At 33.6% G+C, this 17514-nt stretch overlaps 1 protein-coding gene across 5 annotated transcripts in view; it reads right to left on the bottom strand.

Annotated features, from left to right (window-relative positions):
* LOC143351997 (uncharacterized) overlaps positions 1-17514 on the bottom strand; it is a 140261-nt gene that overhangs the window by 44220 nt on the left and 78527 nt on the right. For all 5 annotated transcript variants that reach the window (XM_076784204.1, XM_076784205.1, XM_076784206.1 and 2 more), the window contains 2 exons: positions 14839-14989; positions 58-187 (listed from right to left, as the gene is read on the bottom strand). In XM_076784204.1, the coding sequence (XP_076640319.1) occupies positions 58-187; positions 14839-14989 (281 nt within the window). The remainder of the gene's footprint in view (positions 1-57; positions 188-14838; positions 14990-17514) is intronic.

Genomic DNA, 17514 nt, shown 5'->3' with positions numbered 1-17514 from the left:
CACACTTAAACGTAACACCGTGTATACTCATCGAGTTATTCCTCTTTTAATACTGACCTAATATCAAGTAGCTGTATATGATTATTAAACCTAAGAAGAGAACCAAGCTGTATCGCGTCGTAGAAATTAAGCCTGTTGTCGGCTAAATACAATTCTCTTATTCCAGTGTTCATTTTCAGTGCTGAAACTGATGGAAGAAATATCTTATTAATAAATTGCTGCAGAAATTCTATTTATATATCAATTATACGCACGCTTCAAAATATTTGTCGTGAAATTAAAGTCTTTTTGTTAATTGATACTTAAAATATTCGTAATCGATTGATATAAGTTTATGTTACAGTTACTCACAAAAGTATTCACCCATTTTTAGAAGTGTAACATATTTTACTTATTTAATCAATGTTATATTCAAAATTATCTATTATAATCTATACTAGTATAACTCTTGATTAATATTGTTAAATCCTTGGTTGAGGCGTACTCGTTCGGATTTTGTAAAATTACACGAAGAGTGTCGACTAACAAGGAGAATACAGGACCTTCGGGTTACCGATTTCATTGAGATTTTGACCACTGTTACCCTAACATCTTGTTACCCTTGTTATTGTATTAAAAATATTTGTATTTATTGTTACTTGAAATACATACATTTTTAAAATTTTAAATTAAAATATTTTGTATATACAAATACAAAACAGAAGAAAAAAGAATTAAAAAAAAGATTGGATGTACGGAAAATCGAACTCTGATCCATCCGATCAGCACTTGAGCCACGCCAACTCTTGGTTATTGGCGATCATTCAATTTCTTTTCCAGGAATATCAAAACTTTTTAATTGTAAATATCTCGAAAACTATTGAGTATTTAACACTATAATGGTATACAGGGTGTTCGGCCACCCCTGGGAAAAATTTTAATAGGAGATTTTAGAGGCCAAAATAAGACGAAAACCAAGAATATCAATTTGTCAATCGAGGCTTCGTTGAAAAGTTATTAACAATTAAATTCAACAATTTCGAATCGTCTTAGAAAAATTATTTTTAGTTGCAGGGGTCAATTACAATCATTTTTGGTCATTACACATATCCCCGAATTCCTACGCACTTTCGAGAAAAAAATTCCTTACCAAAAATCTAATTAGGTGGCTAAATTTTTCGATGAAAAAAAAAAATTTCAAATCGTTCTCGAAAAATTATTTTCCGGTGCGGGGGTCAATTGCAATCATTTTTGGTGAATAGACATACCCCCGAAATCCTACCCACTTTCTAGAAAAAAATTCGAGAAGGTGTGGCATTTTTCGACGAAATTAAAATATTTCAAATCGTTCTGAAAAAAATATTGTTAGCTGTGGGGGTCAATTACAATCATTTTTGGTGAATAGACATATCCCCGAAATCTTGCGCATTTTCGAGAAAAAAATTCAGTACCCGCGGAACTTTAAACGTTAATAACTTTTTAACGAAGCCTCAATTAACAAATTGGTATTCTTGATTTTCGTCTTATTTTGACCTCTAGAATCTCCCGTTAAAATTTTTCCCAGGGGTGGTAGAACACCCTGTATATTTGTAAATGAGGTAGCAAAATCTGGCAGTGTTCAAAATCTCAATGAAATCGGTGACTCGGGGGCCCTGTATTCTCCTTGTAAGACTAACTCGAAGGACCACCCGTTTTCAGGGCACTAAACGAGACGAATTGGTTTCTATGTTTCTTTCAAAACTCCACAAAAATGTATAATGTACTTACGTGCCCGAATCTATAACGAACAAGGAACCATCGCAAACGGTCCGGCTTCGATTTTGATGAAACTTCGTACACTTATAAAGCAGTCAAAAATAATCGACACGTATTTTCTTTTAGCTGCGATAACTCGAGTTTAAGGGGTGAAACCACCCCTTGAAGTTTTGGCTCGAAACGACTATCTCGAAAACGGAAAGACATACGAAAAAATTGTTAATAGGCAAGGTTAATGGTTTCTTATGTACAATAACATGGTGTTAACAAATTTAACAAAATACAATTTGTTTATAACAAAAAAAAATTTATTAACTTAATTTTTCATTTTATTGAAATTTTCATAATGACAAAAAATGACGAGCATTTTATTCCAAATCCATTGGTATGTAACATTTTAAAATTGCCTCCTACAGTTTTACAGATGTTGATGATTTACATCTTGCGCGTACATCCCCTATGGTAGTAGTCGTTCTAACTTTGATTTTAATGAAGCACTGTAGGGTTGCACTAAATTATACAGTAACAAGTAACAAGTAACAATAAGAATAACAAGTTTCTTAACAGCAATGAAAAGATTAATTGTTTTTATTACCCACCTATGACATCGTGGTAAAGGTGGAGCGATTTATAAATTATAAATACATACAGTGTGTATAGCAATTACTCTATGTAGTTTCGATAATAGTGGTACTCGTCGAAAAAATGTTTGAAACATAAAGATTTCTTACACCATGCGCATTTAATTATTGCCACGTCACCACAAATATGGAATCTTGGTTCATTTTCAACAGAATAGCAGTACTCAACAGGATTCTGGAATGCATTTGGTTGTTCATCTATACAGGGTATTCGGCCAGCCCTGGGAAAAATTTTAATGGGAGATTCTAGAGGCCAAAATAAGACGGAAATCAAGAATACTAATTTGTTGATGGAGCCTTCGTTAAAAAGTTAACAAAATTAAATTAAAAAATTTCAAATCGTTCTGAAAAAATTATTTTCGGTTGTGGGGGTCAATTACAATCATTTTTGGTGGATACACATACCCTTGGAATCCTACCCACTTTCGAGAAAAAAATTCGAGTAGTTACTGAAATTTTTAGATGAAATTAAAAAATTTCAAATCATACTAAAGAAATTATATATAGTTACAGGGGTCAATTACAAGCATTTTTGGTTAATAGGCATACCCCGAAATACCACGCACTTTCAAGAAAAAAATTCTTTACTGAAAATCTAATGTGAGGCCAGAAATGCTTCCCTGAAATTTCATGCATATCTTTAAAACGTCATAACTTCTGAACAGATTGAAGGATTTTAATGTTTAAACAAGCAATCAACGCGTATTTTAGTAGAGAATATGTAGAAATTCTAAAAATATTGGAAATGTTGCTCTTTGATCCCGTAAAATGTAAAAAACCCCATAAAAGTGGTTAAAATTTTTAAACGGCCATAACTCCTACAATAATAAAGGTATCTCACTGAAAATTCTTTCTGATGCAGAGCCCATGGGCACCTACAAAAAAGTATTAGGCAATTTTTCTGTAGGGTGTCAAATAAAATTATTAAAAATTAAAAACGAATTTTTAAGAAAAATCGACGAGGGGTAGGTGCCTAAATTTTTCAGCAAAAAAAAAAGAATTTCAAGTCGTTCTGGAAAAATTATTTTCGGTTGCGGAGGTCAATTACGATAATTTTTGGTGAATAGACCTACTCGCGAAATCCTACACACGTTCTAAAAATAAATTTAGTACGGGCGAAGCTTTAAACATTAATAACTTTTTAACGAAGCCGCCATCAACAAATTAGTATTCTTGATTTCCGTCTTATTTTGGCCTCTAGAATCTCCCATTAAAATTTTTCTCAGGGGTGGCCAAATACCCTGTATAGATGAATAACCAAATGCATTCCAGAATCCTGTTGAGTACTGCTATTCTGTTGAAAATGAACCAAGATGCCATATTTGTGGTGACGTGGCAATAATTAAATGCGCATGGTGTAAGAAATCTTTATGTTTCAAACATTTTTTCGACGAGTTCCACTATTATCGAAACTACATAGAGTAATTGCTATATACACTGTATGTATTTATAACTTATAAATCGCTCCACCTTTATCAGGATGTCATAGGTGGACAATAAACACAATTAATCTTTTCATTCCTGTCAAGAAACTTGTTACTCTTATTGTTACTTGTTACTTGTTACTGTATAATTTAGTGCAACCCTACAGTGCTTCATTAAAATCAAAGTTAGAACGACTACTACCATAGGGGATGTACGCGCAAGATGTAAATCATCAACATCTGTAAAACTGTAGGAGGCAATTTTAAAATGTTACATACCAATGGATTTGGAATAAAATGCTCGTCATTTTTTGTCATTATGAAAATTTCAATAAAATGAAAAATTAAGTTGATAAATTTTTTTTTGTTATAAACAAATTGTATTTTGTTAAATTTGTTAACACCATGTTATTGTACATAAGAAACCATTAACCTTGCCTATTAACAATTTTTTCGTATGTCTTTCCGTTTTCGAGATAGTCGTTTCGAGCCAAAACTTCAAGGGGTGGTTTCACCCCTTAAACTCGAGTTATCGCAGCTAAAAGAAAATACGTGTCGATTATTTTTGACTGCTTTATAAGTGTACGAAGTTTCATCAAAATCGAAGCCGGACCGTTCGCGAACGTTCGTTATAAGTCAAAGCGTGTCTAAGAGAATCTATGTGTTTTCAAAACGAATCTGTTTGTTTACCGCTTAATTTGTCTGTAAAGCATTGTTCTTGAGTATCGAGAGACGGTTACAACCATATCGGAAGATTTTTTAATACGAAGCATGTCCAAACTTGAGTGCAAAAGCTATCAGAGTTGGAAATATCAACTAAATGCGATACTTGTCGCGAATAACGTGTTCGACGTGGTTACCGGAGACAGAGGACAACCCGCTAATAACCAAGCCCATAATAAACAATACAAAAAGTGGATCAAAGACGATGCTAAAGCGAGAGTGTTAATTACATCAACAATGGCTGAGGCCGAAGTGGAATGTGTGTTAACATGTTTCACGCCCAAAGATATGTGGTTTACTTTTAGCTCAGTGCATGAGTAAAAGTCAGCAGTGAATAAACAGTTATTAGTACAATGTTACAATTCGTATCGGATGAATTCAACGAATTCTCTGGTACAACATGTGGCTAAAGTTAAAAATCTGGCAAGTGCTCTCAAAGATCCACGTACCCAGGAACCTATGCCGCATTTGAGTTAAAATTTTTATATTATAGGTGATTTCACGTCAATTTAGAACATAATTGTATTGTGCTATTTTAGAAGTATTAATGAATATTTTTAAATAAAAGTACAATTTTTCAAATATATATATTAATAACATTTGTGTATTACTTTCAACAATATATTCAAAATCTTTGAATTTCGCATTAAGTTTACTACTACGTAATGCAGCGTTTGAATCATGCCGCTATATGAGTCAGCTACCTGAGGTACGAAATCGTCACCTATTCAGCGACCCTTTTCGATAATGTTCAGGGGTTAAGCAAATAAATTTAATTTGATGGAAGAAATCTTTCAGATATGCCCAACTTCACACTCCAACTTAATGACGATTGAATAGTTAGCAGGATACGAAAGGTATACACTAATCACAATCAGTTGATTAACAGTAACAATCGATGACTTTATTTATATTTAGTTGAAAAGCCGAAAATATAGAAGAGTTACTTGGAATATTGAATATAATAGTAAATCGTCGAATATAAGTGTAAATCTGAATCTGTCGTTTTCTTGGACGTTTTAGTTAATTTATATTTTTGTGTAGAGGTGTTACGATGGGGGTGAATCGTTCTGATTCGGTGGTTCTCCAGCTAAATCTTATGTAGGGGCTAAAAGGTGCCATCCTTCAAGGTAGTGGTCACCTTCAGATAACGCTAGTACGAAATTTGCGAATTTCCTTATACCTGGGCCTTAGCAGGTAATAACGTTATGAAGCGCTTTGATTCTGTTAAAATATGCTAGCAGTTAATCCGATGACAAAAGGGTAGTTGACGTTGGAAAGTGAATTGAAAGACGAAAAATGTTTCAATAGCTTCAAAAACTTACTCCTGCTAGAGATCTCTTAATCTTTTACATTTTTACGATTAACCTCTTCACTAGAACGGTTTTATGGCATGGACCTCGACGCAGTGAATTTAATAGAAACGAAACATTTATAATTTTATGATTTTAGTTTTTCTAATTTTGGCCATAATAAACCCTAATGTTTATTTCGCGCCGTAATAGATAAGTTTCTCCCTGTGGAAGAACACGAATTTTATACTATAATTATTCTGTTCTGTCAGCTCGGGTTTTTCCGCTTTTTTATTTTGCCAAATGCGGAACCGTTACTTCGTCGTGAAAGTCCTTGAGTATTCTGCATCTGGCAAATTTCGTTGTAAAATAAACAGCGCTTTGTCAAAGCGAAAGCACTAAGCTCGAATTGACCAGCGAAAGTCTATACAGTATTTTCTCTATACAGTATTGCCTCTATAGAAGCGACGCTCTCGGGGCTCAACGCTCGGCTATATCGTGGACGAGAAACGATTCTTGATACTTTGTTGACGCCTATTGGAGGCGGCGAATGTAGAAAAGAATAGCAAGCATATGACAAAGAGAGACTGAGCACCCGAGCATCGCCAAATTTGTTATCGCTTCCTTTGCTTCGGGTCGGCTGTAGCGAAACACAGGCGATGTTTATGCGAGCCTATACGAAATCGGTGTTCTAATTCTGACCTCTAACTCTCTTGGTAGAGGTCGCAGAATGAAATACTGATTCTGTATAGGCTCCCGTAAACACCGCCTGTGTTTCGATACAGGCGACGTGGAGTCATCTGAGCGATGCGTGCCTTTGATCGCTTATTGCGTTAGTAAATAGGATCTAAATTGTATATCGTATTTGGTGTCATTTTAATCAGAAAAGTGTCACGAATATATTGATGAAGTTTGAAAAGAGGAAGAACAAAAATAAAGATAAATTTCGTTATTGATTTATTATTGTATATGTACTAGTTAAATCGTATCATAACTTCAGTACATATATGTATGTATCGCTCGTTTACTGCAATAGTGATATGACTGAAAAAGATACAACTTGTGAATTTAAACTGTTTAACCAACTTATTTTACTCTGAGTTGTATCACGATTTCAGCAAATAAATGATAGGTCAATTAAATTACAATTCCTTTTTTCAGATGAGGATACACTTTGAAGAAAGGACAAATGTATATTACAATTTATGAAAAACAATAATAAAAATTAGGTTGTACTTGATCTTAGTTAAATCAGAAAACTGCCACAGACATGTTAAAAATTTCAAAACAAGAAAAAGGAAAAATAAAAAATTTGTATTATTGCACTAGTGTTGCCTTAGCAATTTGAACCCGTATCGTATGACAATGTTCGACGACCGATCGTCAAGCGCGCCGCTATCTTGGGGAACCGCCCATAGGAAGGCACACTCGCCGGTACAGCCAGTGCTGGGTTCTAATAGTACGCAGTGGGGATAAGTAGAAGGGATACGATATTTGCCTATATCGTGGACGAGTTCCGAGCTTATATAGAGAAAATACTGTATGCGCGGTGAGACTCTGTGATGTCTCACCAGAGTTACCGGCCCCATGCCGCAACGCCGGAGAACGGTCACCGTGAGGTTTTAGCCAGTAAGAGGACCGGCACTACTCCGAGCCCCCCCCCCCCCCTATTCAGGGGCCTCGGCATGTCCATGAGGATTTCCCCGCGTACAAGAAAAAAAAAGGTACGGTCTTCGAGGCCAAACGTCGGCCGACCGACACCAACCATCGGTAACTTGTGTCCTAATCCAAAGTTACGTTTTTCCCTCGGCAAATTAACGTGGCCTTCAACTTGGGGAGGAAGCCTCGGACACCCTCGACTAGGATGACCTGCGACATTCCTCCACTACGTTCGGGTGTGAAGGTGGAGTTTTCCGTCCAAACGGGGCATGAAAATGTGTCCTCCTTCCCCAAGTCGATGGTCAATCGATCGAGGTAGAAGTCAACGCGAAAATCGGGTGACACCTCCGAAATCGCGTATCAGAGGGGGTTCAAGCTGAGGAACAAGGCCATAGGAACAAAAAGTGTAGTTTAGTCATCGTTAAGAGTTTGACGTGTGCAGTTCGCAAAATATTATTAATAGCAAAAGTGAATCTGTACAAAAATGGAGACCAAAAATTCTAATGAAATATATTTTGAATGATATTTGTCGCCCATTTGAGTAGCGCGCGTGAGCGATCGAAGCGAAATAAGATTATCATCATACATTCTTTTGTCTTTTGTTCGATATGTCTTTAGTAGTACATTTTTTGTTCGATCTCTATAGTATAAGGGTTTTGTAACATGTCGTCGTTAATAAATATAATTAGTTTATAACCCAACATATTTGTTAGGGTATGACGAAAGTCAAATTATTGGAACAAAGCTTCCTAGTAATAGACATGTATTGCGTGTGTTATTTTACAATCTACGGAAAATAAAATTGGATCTTAAGGAAAGTGTTGCGGTCGTGATCACAGGAGTGGAAGTTTTTTGGAAGAAAACCCACATCCCGCAAAGGTAAACTTATAACAGCATGAAAAAACTATTAGCATTGCATGAAATTTGGCGTACATTGCCACGGTCTCATAAACGCCAAAGTGAATTGCAAAAAGCAAGAGAGAAGGAATTTCGAGATCTTTTTGACATAGCTTACAACAATGCATTAACTATAATTAAGATCGAAGAAGACAGACTTTTCCTCCTAAATCAGGGGAAAAAGGGAAGGCCAGGGTCAATGACTGGGATGAACAGAAGTTTAATGGAAAGAGAGCAGAGGTGAGCAAGTCGAGAAGAAGCAGAAGAGTCACGGAGAGAGCGATTTGAAACGATGATGGACGTACGAAGTGTGTAAATTAAATAATGAGACTAATTTTAAAAAATTTTTTTATTCGAATAGAATTACAATTCAATATTGTCTCCCTTAAAATAACTTCCTTAAGCCATACAGCGCTGGAGACGATTCTTCCAATCCTCATAGCAGTGCTGAAACTCAGATACTGGTATAGCTTTCAGCTAGTAGGTTACAGTCGCTTCAATGTTTTCGAGTGTCCCAAAATGATGTTTTTTGAGATGATTTTTCAATCTCGGGAAAAGAAAAAAATCACAAGGACTCAAGTCAGGCGAATAAGGAAACTGAGGAGCTACAGGAATATTTTTCAGTTGTTCTTGATGTTTGGCCTCACACGCATGACTCTTTTTCGAAGTTTTTCCTGAATCTCTCGGTAAAAGTGTTGATTGACCGTTTGGCCTTGAGGCACAAACTGCTTGTGAACGATTCCCTGACTATCGAAAAGGCAAATCAGCATGACTTTAATCTTTGACTTGCTTATTTTTGCTTTCTTGGGCCTTGGAGAGGTTAAAATGTACCATTCCATGCTCTGGCGTTTAGTTTCCGGGTCGTATTCAAACATCTAAGACTCATCACTAGTAATGATACGTTCCAGAAAATGGAGATCATTTTCAATCGACTTCAAAAAGTCAAGGCACCTTTTTCTCCTGATGTCCTTTTGGTCTTGCGAAAGGTCTTTTGGAACCATTTATGCGCAGATTTTTCTCATCCCCAATTCATTGGTAAAAATCTGATGAACGGTGGTGTGAGTCAAGTTCAACTCCTCCCCGATCATTCTGACTGTCAACTGTTGATCTTAACGCACAAGATCCCGGATTCTGTCGACATTTTCATCGGTTCTTGAAGATGAAGGGCTTCCGCTGAGTGGTTCATTTTCAATCGATTCTTTTCCTTTTGAAAATGCCTTAAACCACCGAAAAACCTGAGCTCTTGACAAAACACCGTCTCCGTAGGCCTGTTGGAGTTTTGCAAAAGTTTTCGTTGCATTGTGTCCGAGTCTGAAGCAAAATCTAATAGTGCACCGTTGCTCGAAATAGATATCACTCATTTTTAGAATGCACTAGAAAGAACTGTTTTACGAAAACAATTGCTACGGACAACCAAATGACTATAGTGGGTACAAACTTGTATCGAAGGCGTATCATACTGTTACGCCGGGGAGTATTACTCGTCGAACGACGCATATTATGATACGGAAAAATTAACACAACAAATATTCAATGTAACACAACTGTTAACGCAAACTATGAACTTTATTGACAATGATGATTTTCGATACGTTCGTTCGTCACGAGATCTATCGTAGTTCTATTCTTCAAATCGTTGCTGGTTGCGACGATGCAATTTCGCGGTATTGCACAGCATCTTCATACCGTCGCAACAATACGTTCACCTACCGTCTCTCCAAGTCCCGTGTCCCAAATGTTGATAGATCGAACGCTACGTTGCCAGTCTCATTACTTAATTTACACACCTCGTAGAAGGTACGATACATACAGGATGTTCAGCCACCCCTGGGAAAAATTTTAATGCGGGATTCTAGGGACCAAAATAAGACGAAAGTCAAGAATACCAATTTGTTGATGGAGGCTTCGTTAATAAGTTATTAACAATTAAATTCAATAATTTCAAATCGTTCTGAAAAAATTATTTGCGGTTGCAGAGGTCAATTACAATCATTTTTGGTGAATACACATACCTCCGAAATGCTATCCACTTTCGAGAAAAAAAATCGGGTAGGTGCTGAAATTTTTCGGCGAAAAAAAAAATTTCAAATCGTTCTGGAAAAATTATTTTTTGTTGCGGGGGTCAATTACAACCATTTTTGGTGAATAGACATACCCCCGAAATCCTATCCACTTTCTAGAAAAAAATTCGAGAAGATGAGAAATTTTTCGACGGCAAAAAAAAATTCCAGATCGCTTTGGAAAAATTATTTTCGGTTGCGGGGGTCAATTACAATCATTTTTGGTGAATTGACATACCCCCGAAATCTTGCGCATTTTCGAGAAAAAAATTCAGTATGGGTGGAACTTTAAACGTTAATAACTTTTTAACGAAGCCTCCATCAACAAATTGGTATTCTTGATTTTCGTCTTATTTTGGCCTCTAGAATCCCCCATTAAAATTTTTCCACGGGCTGGCCGAACACCCTGTATACTAAAGTGAAGTTTTATTTTAATTTATTTCTAGATTTGCGGTAAATCCTTTTTTTTATTGTATTATAGAAAAACTACAATTTAAAACTTCATCCAACGATGAACCGAAAAATTCTGCTTCCAAATATTTCACTGCAGACGAGTTTGATCGTCTTAGTGAACCAGATCCAAGTAATCCGAAAAAAGGGGTGGGAAAGAAGTTGTGACCATGAAATTGGTCGCAACTTTAAACAAATGCAAAGTGAGTGACCGCAATGCATTTCGTATCATTATGGTTACTGCTTAAGCATTAGACCATAATTTAGAAGAATTAATATTTAATCGAAATTCGAACGTACCATAAAATTGCGTAGAGCTTTCAAAGTGATCTGCCAAACATTGCAATCGTGCATAGGGACAGAAAAATGTTACCAAATATATGTGGTAAAAAACACGTGGAAAGATTACCTGTTGTTATTACCTATGAGGGGAAAAAAAAACTCCTAGGAGTTCCGGTAATGGAAAAATGTATCAGTGAAGAACAGGCTACAAGATTGGAGCTTGGTAGAGAAAGTTAAAGCAATTTGTTGTGATGCATCTTCAAATACGGGTAGATAGCAGGGTGCTTGTGACATTTTAGAGTAAATGACTGGCCAGAATTTATTATATTTTAAAACTCCAGGACATAAATTTAAAATTAGAGTTTTGTTTAAAGACCTTATAGGAAAGGAACCAAGATGTGATTATACAGAATTCCACGAATTGATGATAATTTTTCGTTCCGCGAAGAATTTTCATTGACCGACGAACAAGTGATAGGAATAAAAGATTTATGCACATTTTTAGCCAATTTATACAATATACAGGGTGTTCGGGCCACCCCTGGGAAAAATTTTAATGGGAGATCCTAGAGACCAAAATAACAAGAAAAGCAAGAATATCAATTTCTTGATTGCGGTTTCGTTAAAAAGTTATTAAAAAATTAAATTAAAAAATTTTAAATTGATCTGAAAAAATTATTTTCGGTTGTGGGGATTAATTACAATTACTTTTGATGAATAGACATACCCCCGAAATTCTACCCACTTTCGAAAAAAAAATTCGAGACGGGCGAAACTTTAAACGTTAATAACTTTTTAACGAAGCCTCCATCAACAAATTAGTATTCTTGATTTTCGTCTTAATTTGGCCCCCAGAATCTCCCATTAAAATTTTCTCCAGGGGTAGTCGAACACCTTGTATATTGAAACTTGGTTTAATCCTCCAAATCCTGCAATGGCACCACATCAGAACCTACGATTTTTACAAAAATTGTATGAATACCGAAATACTGATAAAATCATTAGTGGAATAGGGCTACTGAGATTGGAGGGCATTTATGGTATCTCACGCCAGAGAATGCAGCATTATCTTCTGTCAATACAGTTTTGCCATTAAACAAAAAAACATCTTGTCGAAAGTTTAGAAAATTTACACGTAGAAAATTGTTCTAAAAAATATGAAAAATTATGTCAATGTAGAAATGGAAAGTTTCATTTCAGTAGAAAGCCAGAAATTTTTCAAGAGATTCGATATATTTATATATTTTTTACAAAAAGTTCTAGCAATGTGAGAAAACGTTGAATCATACAAAACAAGTTTAAAAATAGTGCAAAATTTAAAAGTAGTGAAAGATGTTGTAGAGCGAGGCATAAAGCTAATATCTGAATATAATAATTTATTAACTAAAGACGAAGAAAATAAACAAGATGTTTTGCAGATACTAGAGGAGTATTGAAAACATGTATTAAAATACGTATGCATACTCTATTATTTTATATTGTTATTTATTTATAACGTTTCTTTTCTTTTTATTTTTCATTGTATATTTTTGTTCTTTGTGTAAGTTAGGGTCCATAAACATTCTTTCAACCTCAATATAAATATTTAATAATTACTTATACTATAATTATTAGACATGTATATTACTTACACATATAGGTAATAACAAGATTTTGTAGCTAGTTATGTAATTATAACATAAATAACCGTGATAATTAATGTCTGTAAATAAGCAAAATTGAGTAGATTACTTCTGCAATTGTGTTCAATGCTTCAATGATTTCGTCGTTATTGTATACTACGTTTAGAGATAATTCAGTGATATTTTTAATATATTTTAGAGTAAATACACAAATATTATTAATATACATATGTATATCTAAGAAATTGTACTTTTATTTTAAAATATTCATTAATATTTCTAAAATTGCACAATACAATTATATTCAAAATTGACGCGAAATCAATTATAATTTTAGAACTTTAACTCAAATGCGGCATAAGTTTTGGTTATCCAATCACTGTGAAATTTTGCACATGTTATTTTCTCACCAAATATCATAATTTAGGAAGGTAAGACCGAAAAAAAAACTCAAAAAATGACTAACCCTTATAAGTAAGGACCACATTTAAAAACAAGTGCTGAGAAATTGAGATTACAAAATAACTTTAATCTTCCAACAATGTAATGATCCCAAACATTCTGCAAGAGTTACAAAAGAATGGTTCCTTTACAATGTATCAAAATTCTTAAATACGCCACCTCAATTACCCGACGTCAACCCCATCGAGCATTTGTAGGTGAAATTAAAACCTTCTATACAAAAACTTAGACCAACTTCCAAATAAATGTTAAACAATATATTGATAACAGAATAGATCAAAATAGATGCAAATTTTACAGAAAATCTAATCCAATCAATGCATAAAAGATTAGTACATATAATAAAATCACGAGGATATCCCACAAAGTATTAATGTATTGTAAATAAATTTCCATGAAATAAATATTGATTCTGATGGAATACTTCTGTGTATGTTGTTTTGTAACTTCTACAAAAAATAATACATTTCTATATAAACTGTGTACAATTTCAAGTACAAAACAAGGTATATACTAGTATAAATTATAATAAATAATTATGAATGTAACATTAATTAAGTAAGTAAAATACGTTATACTCATAAGATGGACGGATACTTTTGTAAGTAACTATATAAGATATTTGTTTCGATATTCTGTAACGCAATAGGAGAAACGAACTAGAAATTCTCTATACAGGGTGTTCGGTCACTCCTGGGAAAAATTTTAATGGGGGATTCTACAGGCCAAAATAAGAGGAAAATCAAGAATACCAATTTGTTGATGGAGGCTTCGTTAAAAAGTTATTAACAATGAAATTCAAAAATTTGTGCTAAAATTTTTGAGCGAAAAAAAATCATTTTTGGCGAATAGACATACCCCCGAAATCCTACCTACTTTCTAGAAAAAAATTCGAGAATGTGTGAAATTTTTCGACAAAATTAAAATATTTCAAATCGTTCTGAAAAAAATATTGTTAGCTGTGGGGGTCAATTACAAACATTTTTGGTGAATAGACATACTCTCGAAATCTTGCGTATTTTCGAGAAAAAAATTCAATACGGGCGTAACTTGAAATGTTAATAACGTTTTAACGAAGCCTTCATCAACAAATTGGTATTCTTGATTTTCGTCTTATTTTGATCTCTAGAATCCCCCATTAAAATTTTTCCCAGGGGTGGCCGAACACCCTGTATATATTTTATATTTCTAATATTAATTATTATAATTATTTAAATAATAGTAATAAATATCTCAGATATATGTATAAACAATATAATAATTTCTGGTCATAGATCAACAGTATTACAAAAATAAAAGCAAAATTATAATCGCGAGAGGCGATACAATGCCACCATTTTAACATAAAATTTTAAAACTGTCAAATTGTTTTCAGAGTTGGGCAATTTTTAATTAAATGGTAGATTTACGCATAAACTAGCTTTTACTCACGACTTTGCTCGTTTAAATATTAATTTCGATAATAGATTCTAATTTATAAAGAAATTTATGAATGTAATGTAGTATACATAGACATTACTTTACGAATCAATCTAAAATTTGTATTCGTGAACAAAATTTGCCCAACTCTGACTACATCTTGTATTAAATACCTAGTGTGATGATCGATCCTCCGGAAAGTCCACAATTTTCTAAATTTAGCACGTGCAAATGGCAGACTACCCGCAATGCCCGACTTAAAATGTTCATATGCTGTTCTTTAAGCGTCACATCCTTAGCTTCGAAATGTTTCAAGCATTGACTCTAAAAAATAAATGGTAGCATTACTTAGTAACATATAAATAAAGTATTTTAAACGCTCGTATCTATTGCTAATATTTATATTCTTGCAAACTGTAACATTACTGTGACGACATACGTAATATAACTCAATGCAAGGTTTAACATGGTAACACAAACTTAATTTACGTAACAAATGAAACAGTTATAAATTACAAGCATTTATAAATTTTTCTAAAAAGAAAGAACAATTTTAATCCCCTAAACTGGCATTATAAATTACATTGAAGTAATTAGTCGCTTTTATTACAATGAATTCGTTGAGTGCAAAAGGTAAAACCGTCACAAGTGGGGCAAATTTTATTCACGAACAATGAATCAAAATTTTAGGCTCATATTTTAACTAATTTTCACCTGTAACTTTATTATGTGATATCGATGTAAAAAATCCTTCAATTAATTCTAATTTACACATTTTAGAAATAGAACGTAACGAGAAGTTGATCCAATTACAGTCAACTTTTTTTTCAAAATTTGTATAAAATTCCATAGATTTTAGTTGCTTTCAACGGATTCAATCAAAACATATTTTTAAAATAACAATAATATAATAAGCATATATTACCGGTTAAAGGCATAACTTCAAGGTATGCGATAAATGACAACAAGAAAAAAGTGGTGGAGTTAAATATGTGTGATCCCCAAATGGGAACCATGACAGCTAATCTTTATTTGTTTATTCTTTATTCGCGAATAAAATTTGCCCAACTCGATCGTTAACTTGACGAACAAAAATTTTTCAGATTCCATATTTAAAATTACAGAACGCATAAATATTATTTGTTAAGAATTTATATTAACTTTGATTAACATAACAATAGGGTCATTTTACACGAAATCGAACACCTTTTGAAGTAAGTTTTCAAATTATGTTCAACTTTGGATATGGTGTAATCTATAGCGATATTTAAACGTATTTGGAAGGATTTTTCAAAATTTTTTAAATTGTTGAAGCTACAAACGTGTAAAGTAGAGTGCTACCATTTTTCAAAAATGTATAGCTACTGAATTACACTTTTGGCTGCTTGTAGAGAAAACATTAGCGTGCCAAATAAAAATTGGGTTGATGGATAAGTATTCTATCATATCAAGGTGTGTGCAGTAGGGTGAACTTTCTTTTTCGATTTACGAATTTTTTTTGGGACATTCCCTGAAATTGTGACACTAGATGAAAACATACCCTATGCAAAATCTGAAATTGATCGGACAACGAGAAAACGTGGCACATCGCAGTTGAAAATTTGGTATTTTTGTAACCCATTTTTCTCCATTAAACTGTATCGCTATTATATATTTTAGCACTTCTTTGAATTCATCTTTTTACGCTTTGTAAAGATACAGAAACAAAATTCTGAATTTTTTGTTTTTTATGAGTCGCGATTCCCAAATTTCAAAAATTTATTGCGTGGAAAAAATATACTTTTTCGCATTATATTTACTTTATTAAATAGTACAAGTTTTACTCATAACATTTTTTTCTATGTTTATAAATAACGAAGATACTTATAGTGATTATTTAAAGCGTTTTTATGTCTTTGACTTCATATTTTGAAGTCAAAATATTTTGAAATGATGTAGGTGTATATTAAGATTATAGTTTCTTAATTATTTAACATTACAATTAATTCATACGGACAAAATAATTTATGTAAACGCGTGCGAAAAAGTATTCAAAATCTTGAAAGTATTACTACATTTTCCACCGGCTAGCTGCTATACAAGGTCTTCGGCCAAGCCTGGGAAAAATTTTAATGGGAGATTTTAGAGACCAAAATATGATGAAATCAAGAATATCAATTTCTTGAGTGAGGCTTCATTAAAAAGTTATTAAAAAATTTCAAATCTTTTGAAAAAATTATATTTAGTTGCAGGGGTCAATAACAAGCATTTTTAGTGAATAGACATACCCCGAAATTCTACCCACTTTCGAGAAAAAAATTCGAGATATGAAATTTTTCGACAAAATTAAACATTTTCAAACCGTTCTGGAAAAATTATTTTCGGTTGCGAGGGTCAATTACAATCATTTTTAGTGAATACACATACCCCCAAAATCCTGTGCATTTTCGAGAAAAAAAATTCAATACGGGTGGAACTTTAAACGTTAATAACTTTTTAACGAAGCCTCAATCGAGAAATTGATATTCTTGATTTTCGTCTTATGGCCGAACATCCTGTATCACAGAGACTTGATTACTCCCACTGTTAGATAAAATGATGGAAATCCTCATTAATTTATCAAGTATAAATAAGGTCCACGATAGACCGCAGTGAAACAAATAACCAACTGCGCAATTTGTTAATTAATAATTTTTAGAATTTTCATTTTTGACTGTACGAAAAGACTTTAATCGATAAATCAAACACTAATACTGTTGGCATAAATGAATGAAAATGTAGCATTCCAGGAATTGTTTTGGCAGGTTCTTCTAATAATGTTTCGGAAAACCTCGTAATGGTTTCTGCAAACTGGCTCAAGCTGCAAAACA

The sequence above is a fragment of the Colletes latitarsis genome, chromosome 2 (genome assembly GCF_051014445.1).
Source record: "Colletes latitarsis isolate SP2378_abdomen chromosome 2, iyColLati1, whole genome shotgun sequence".
NCBI classification, from domain to species: domain Eukaryota; kingdom Metazoa; phylum Arthropoda; class Insecta; order Hymenoptera; family Colletidae; genus Colletes; species Colletes latitarsis.
Note: the sequence above shows the minus strand (reverse complement) of the source record. Positions and strands in the feature narration are given on the sequence as shown.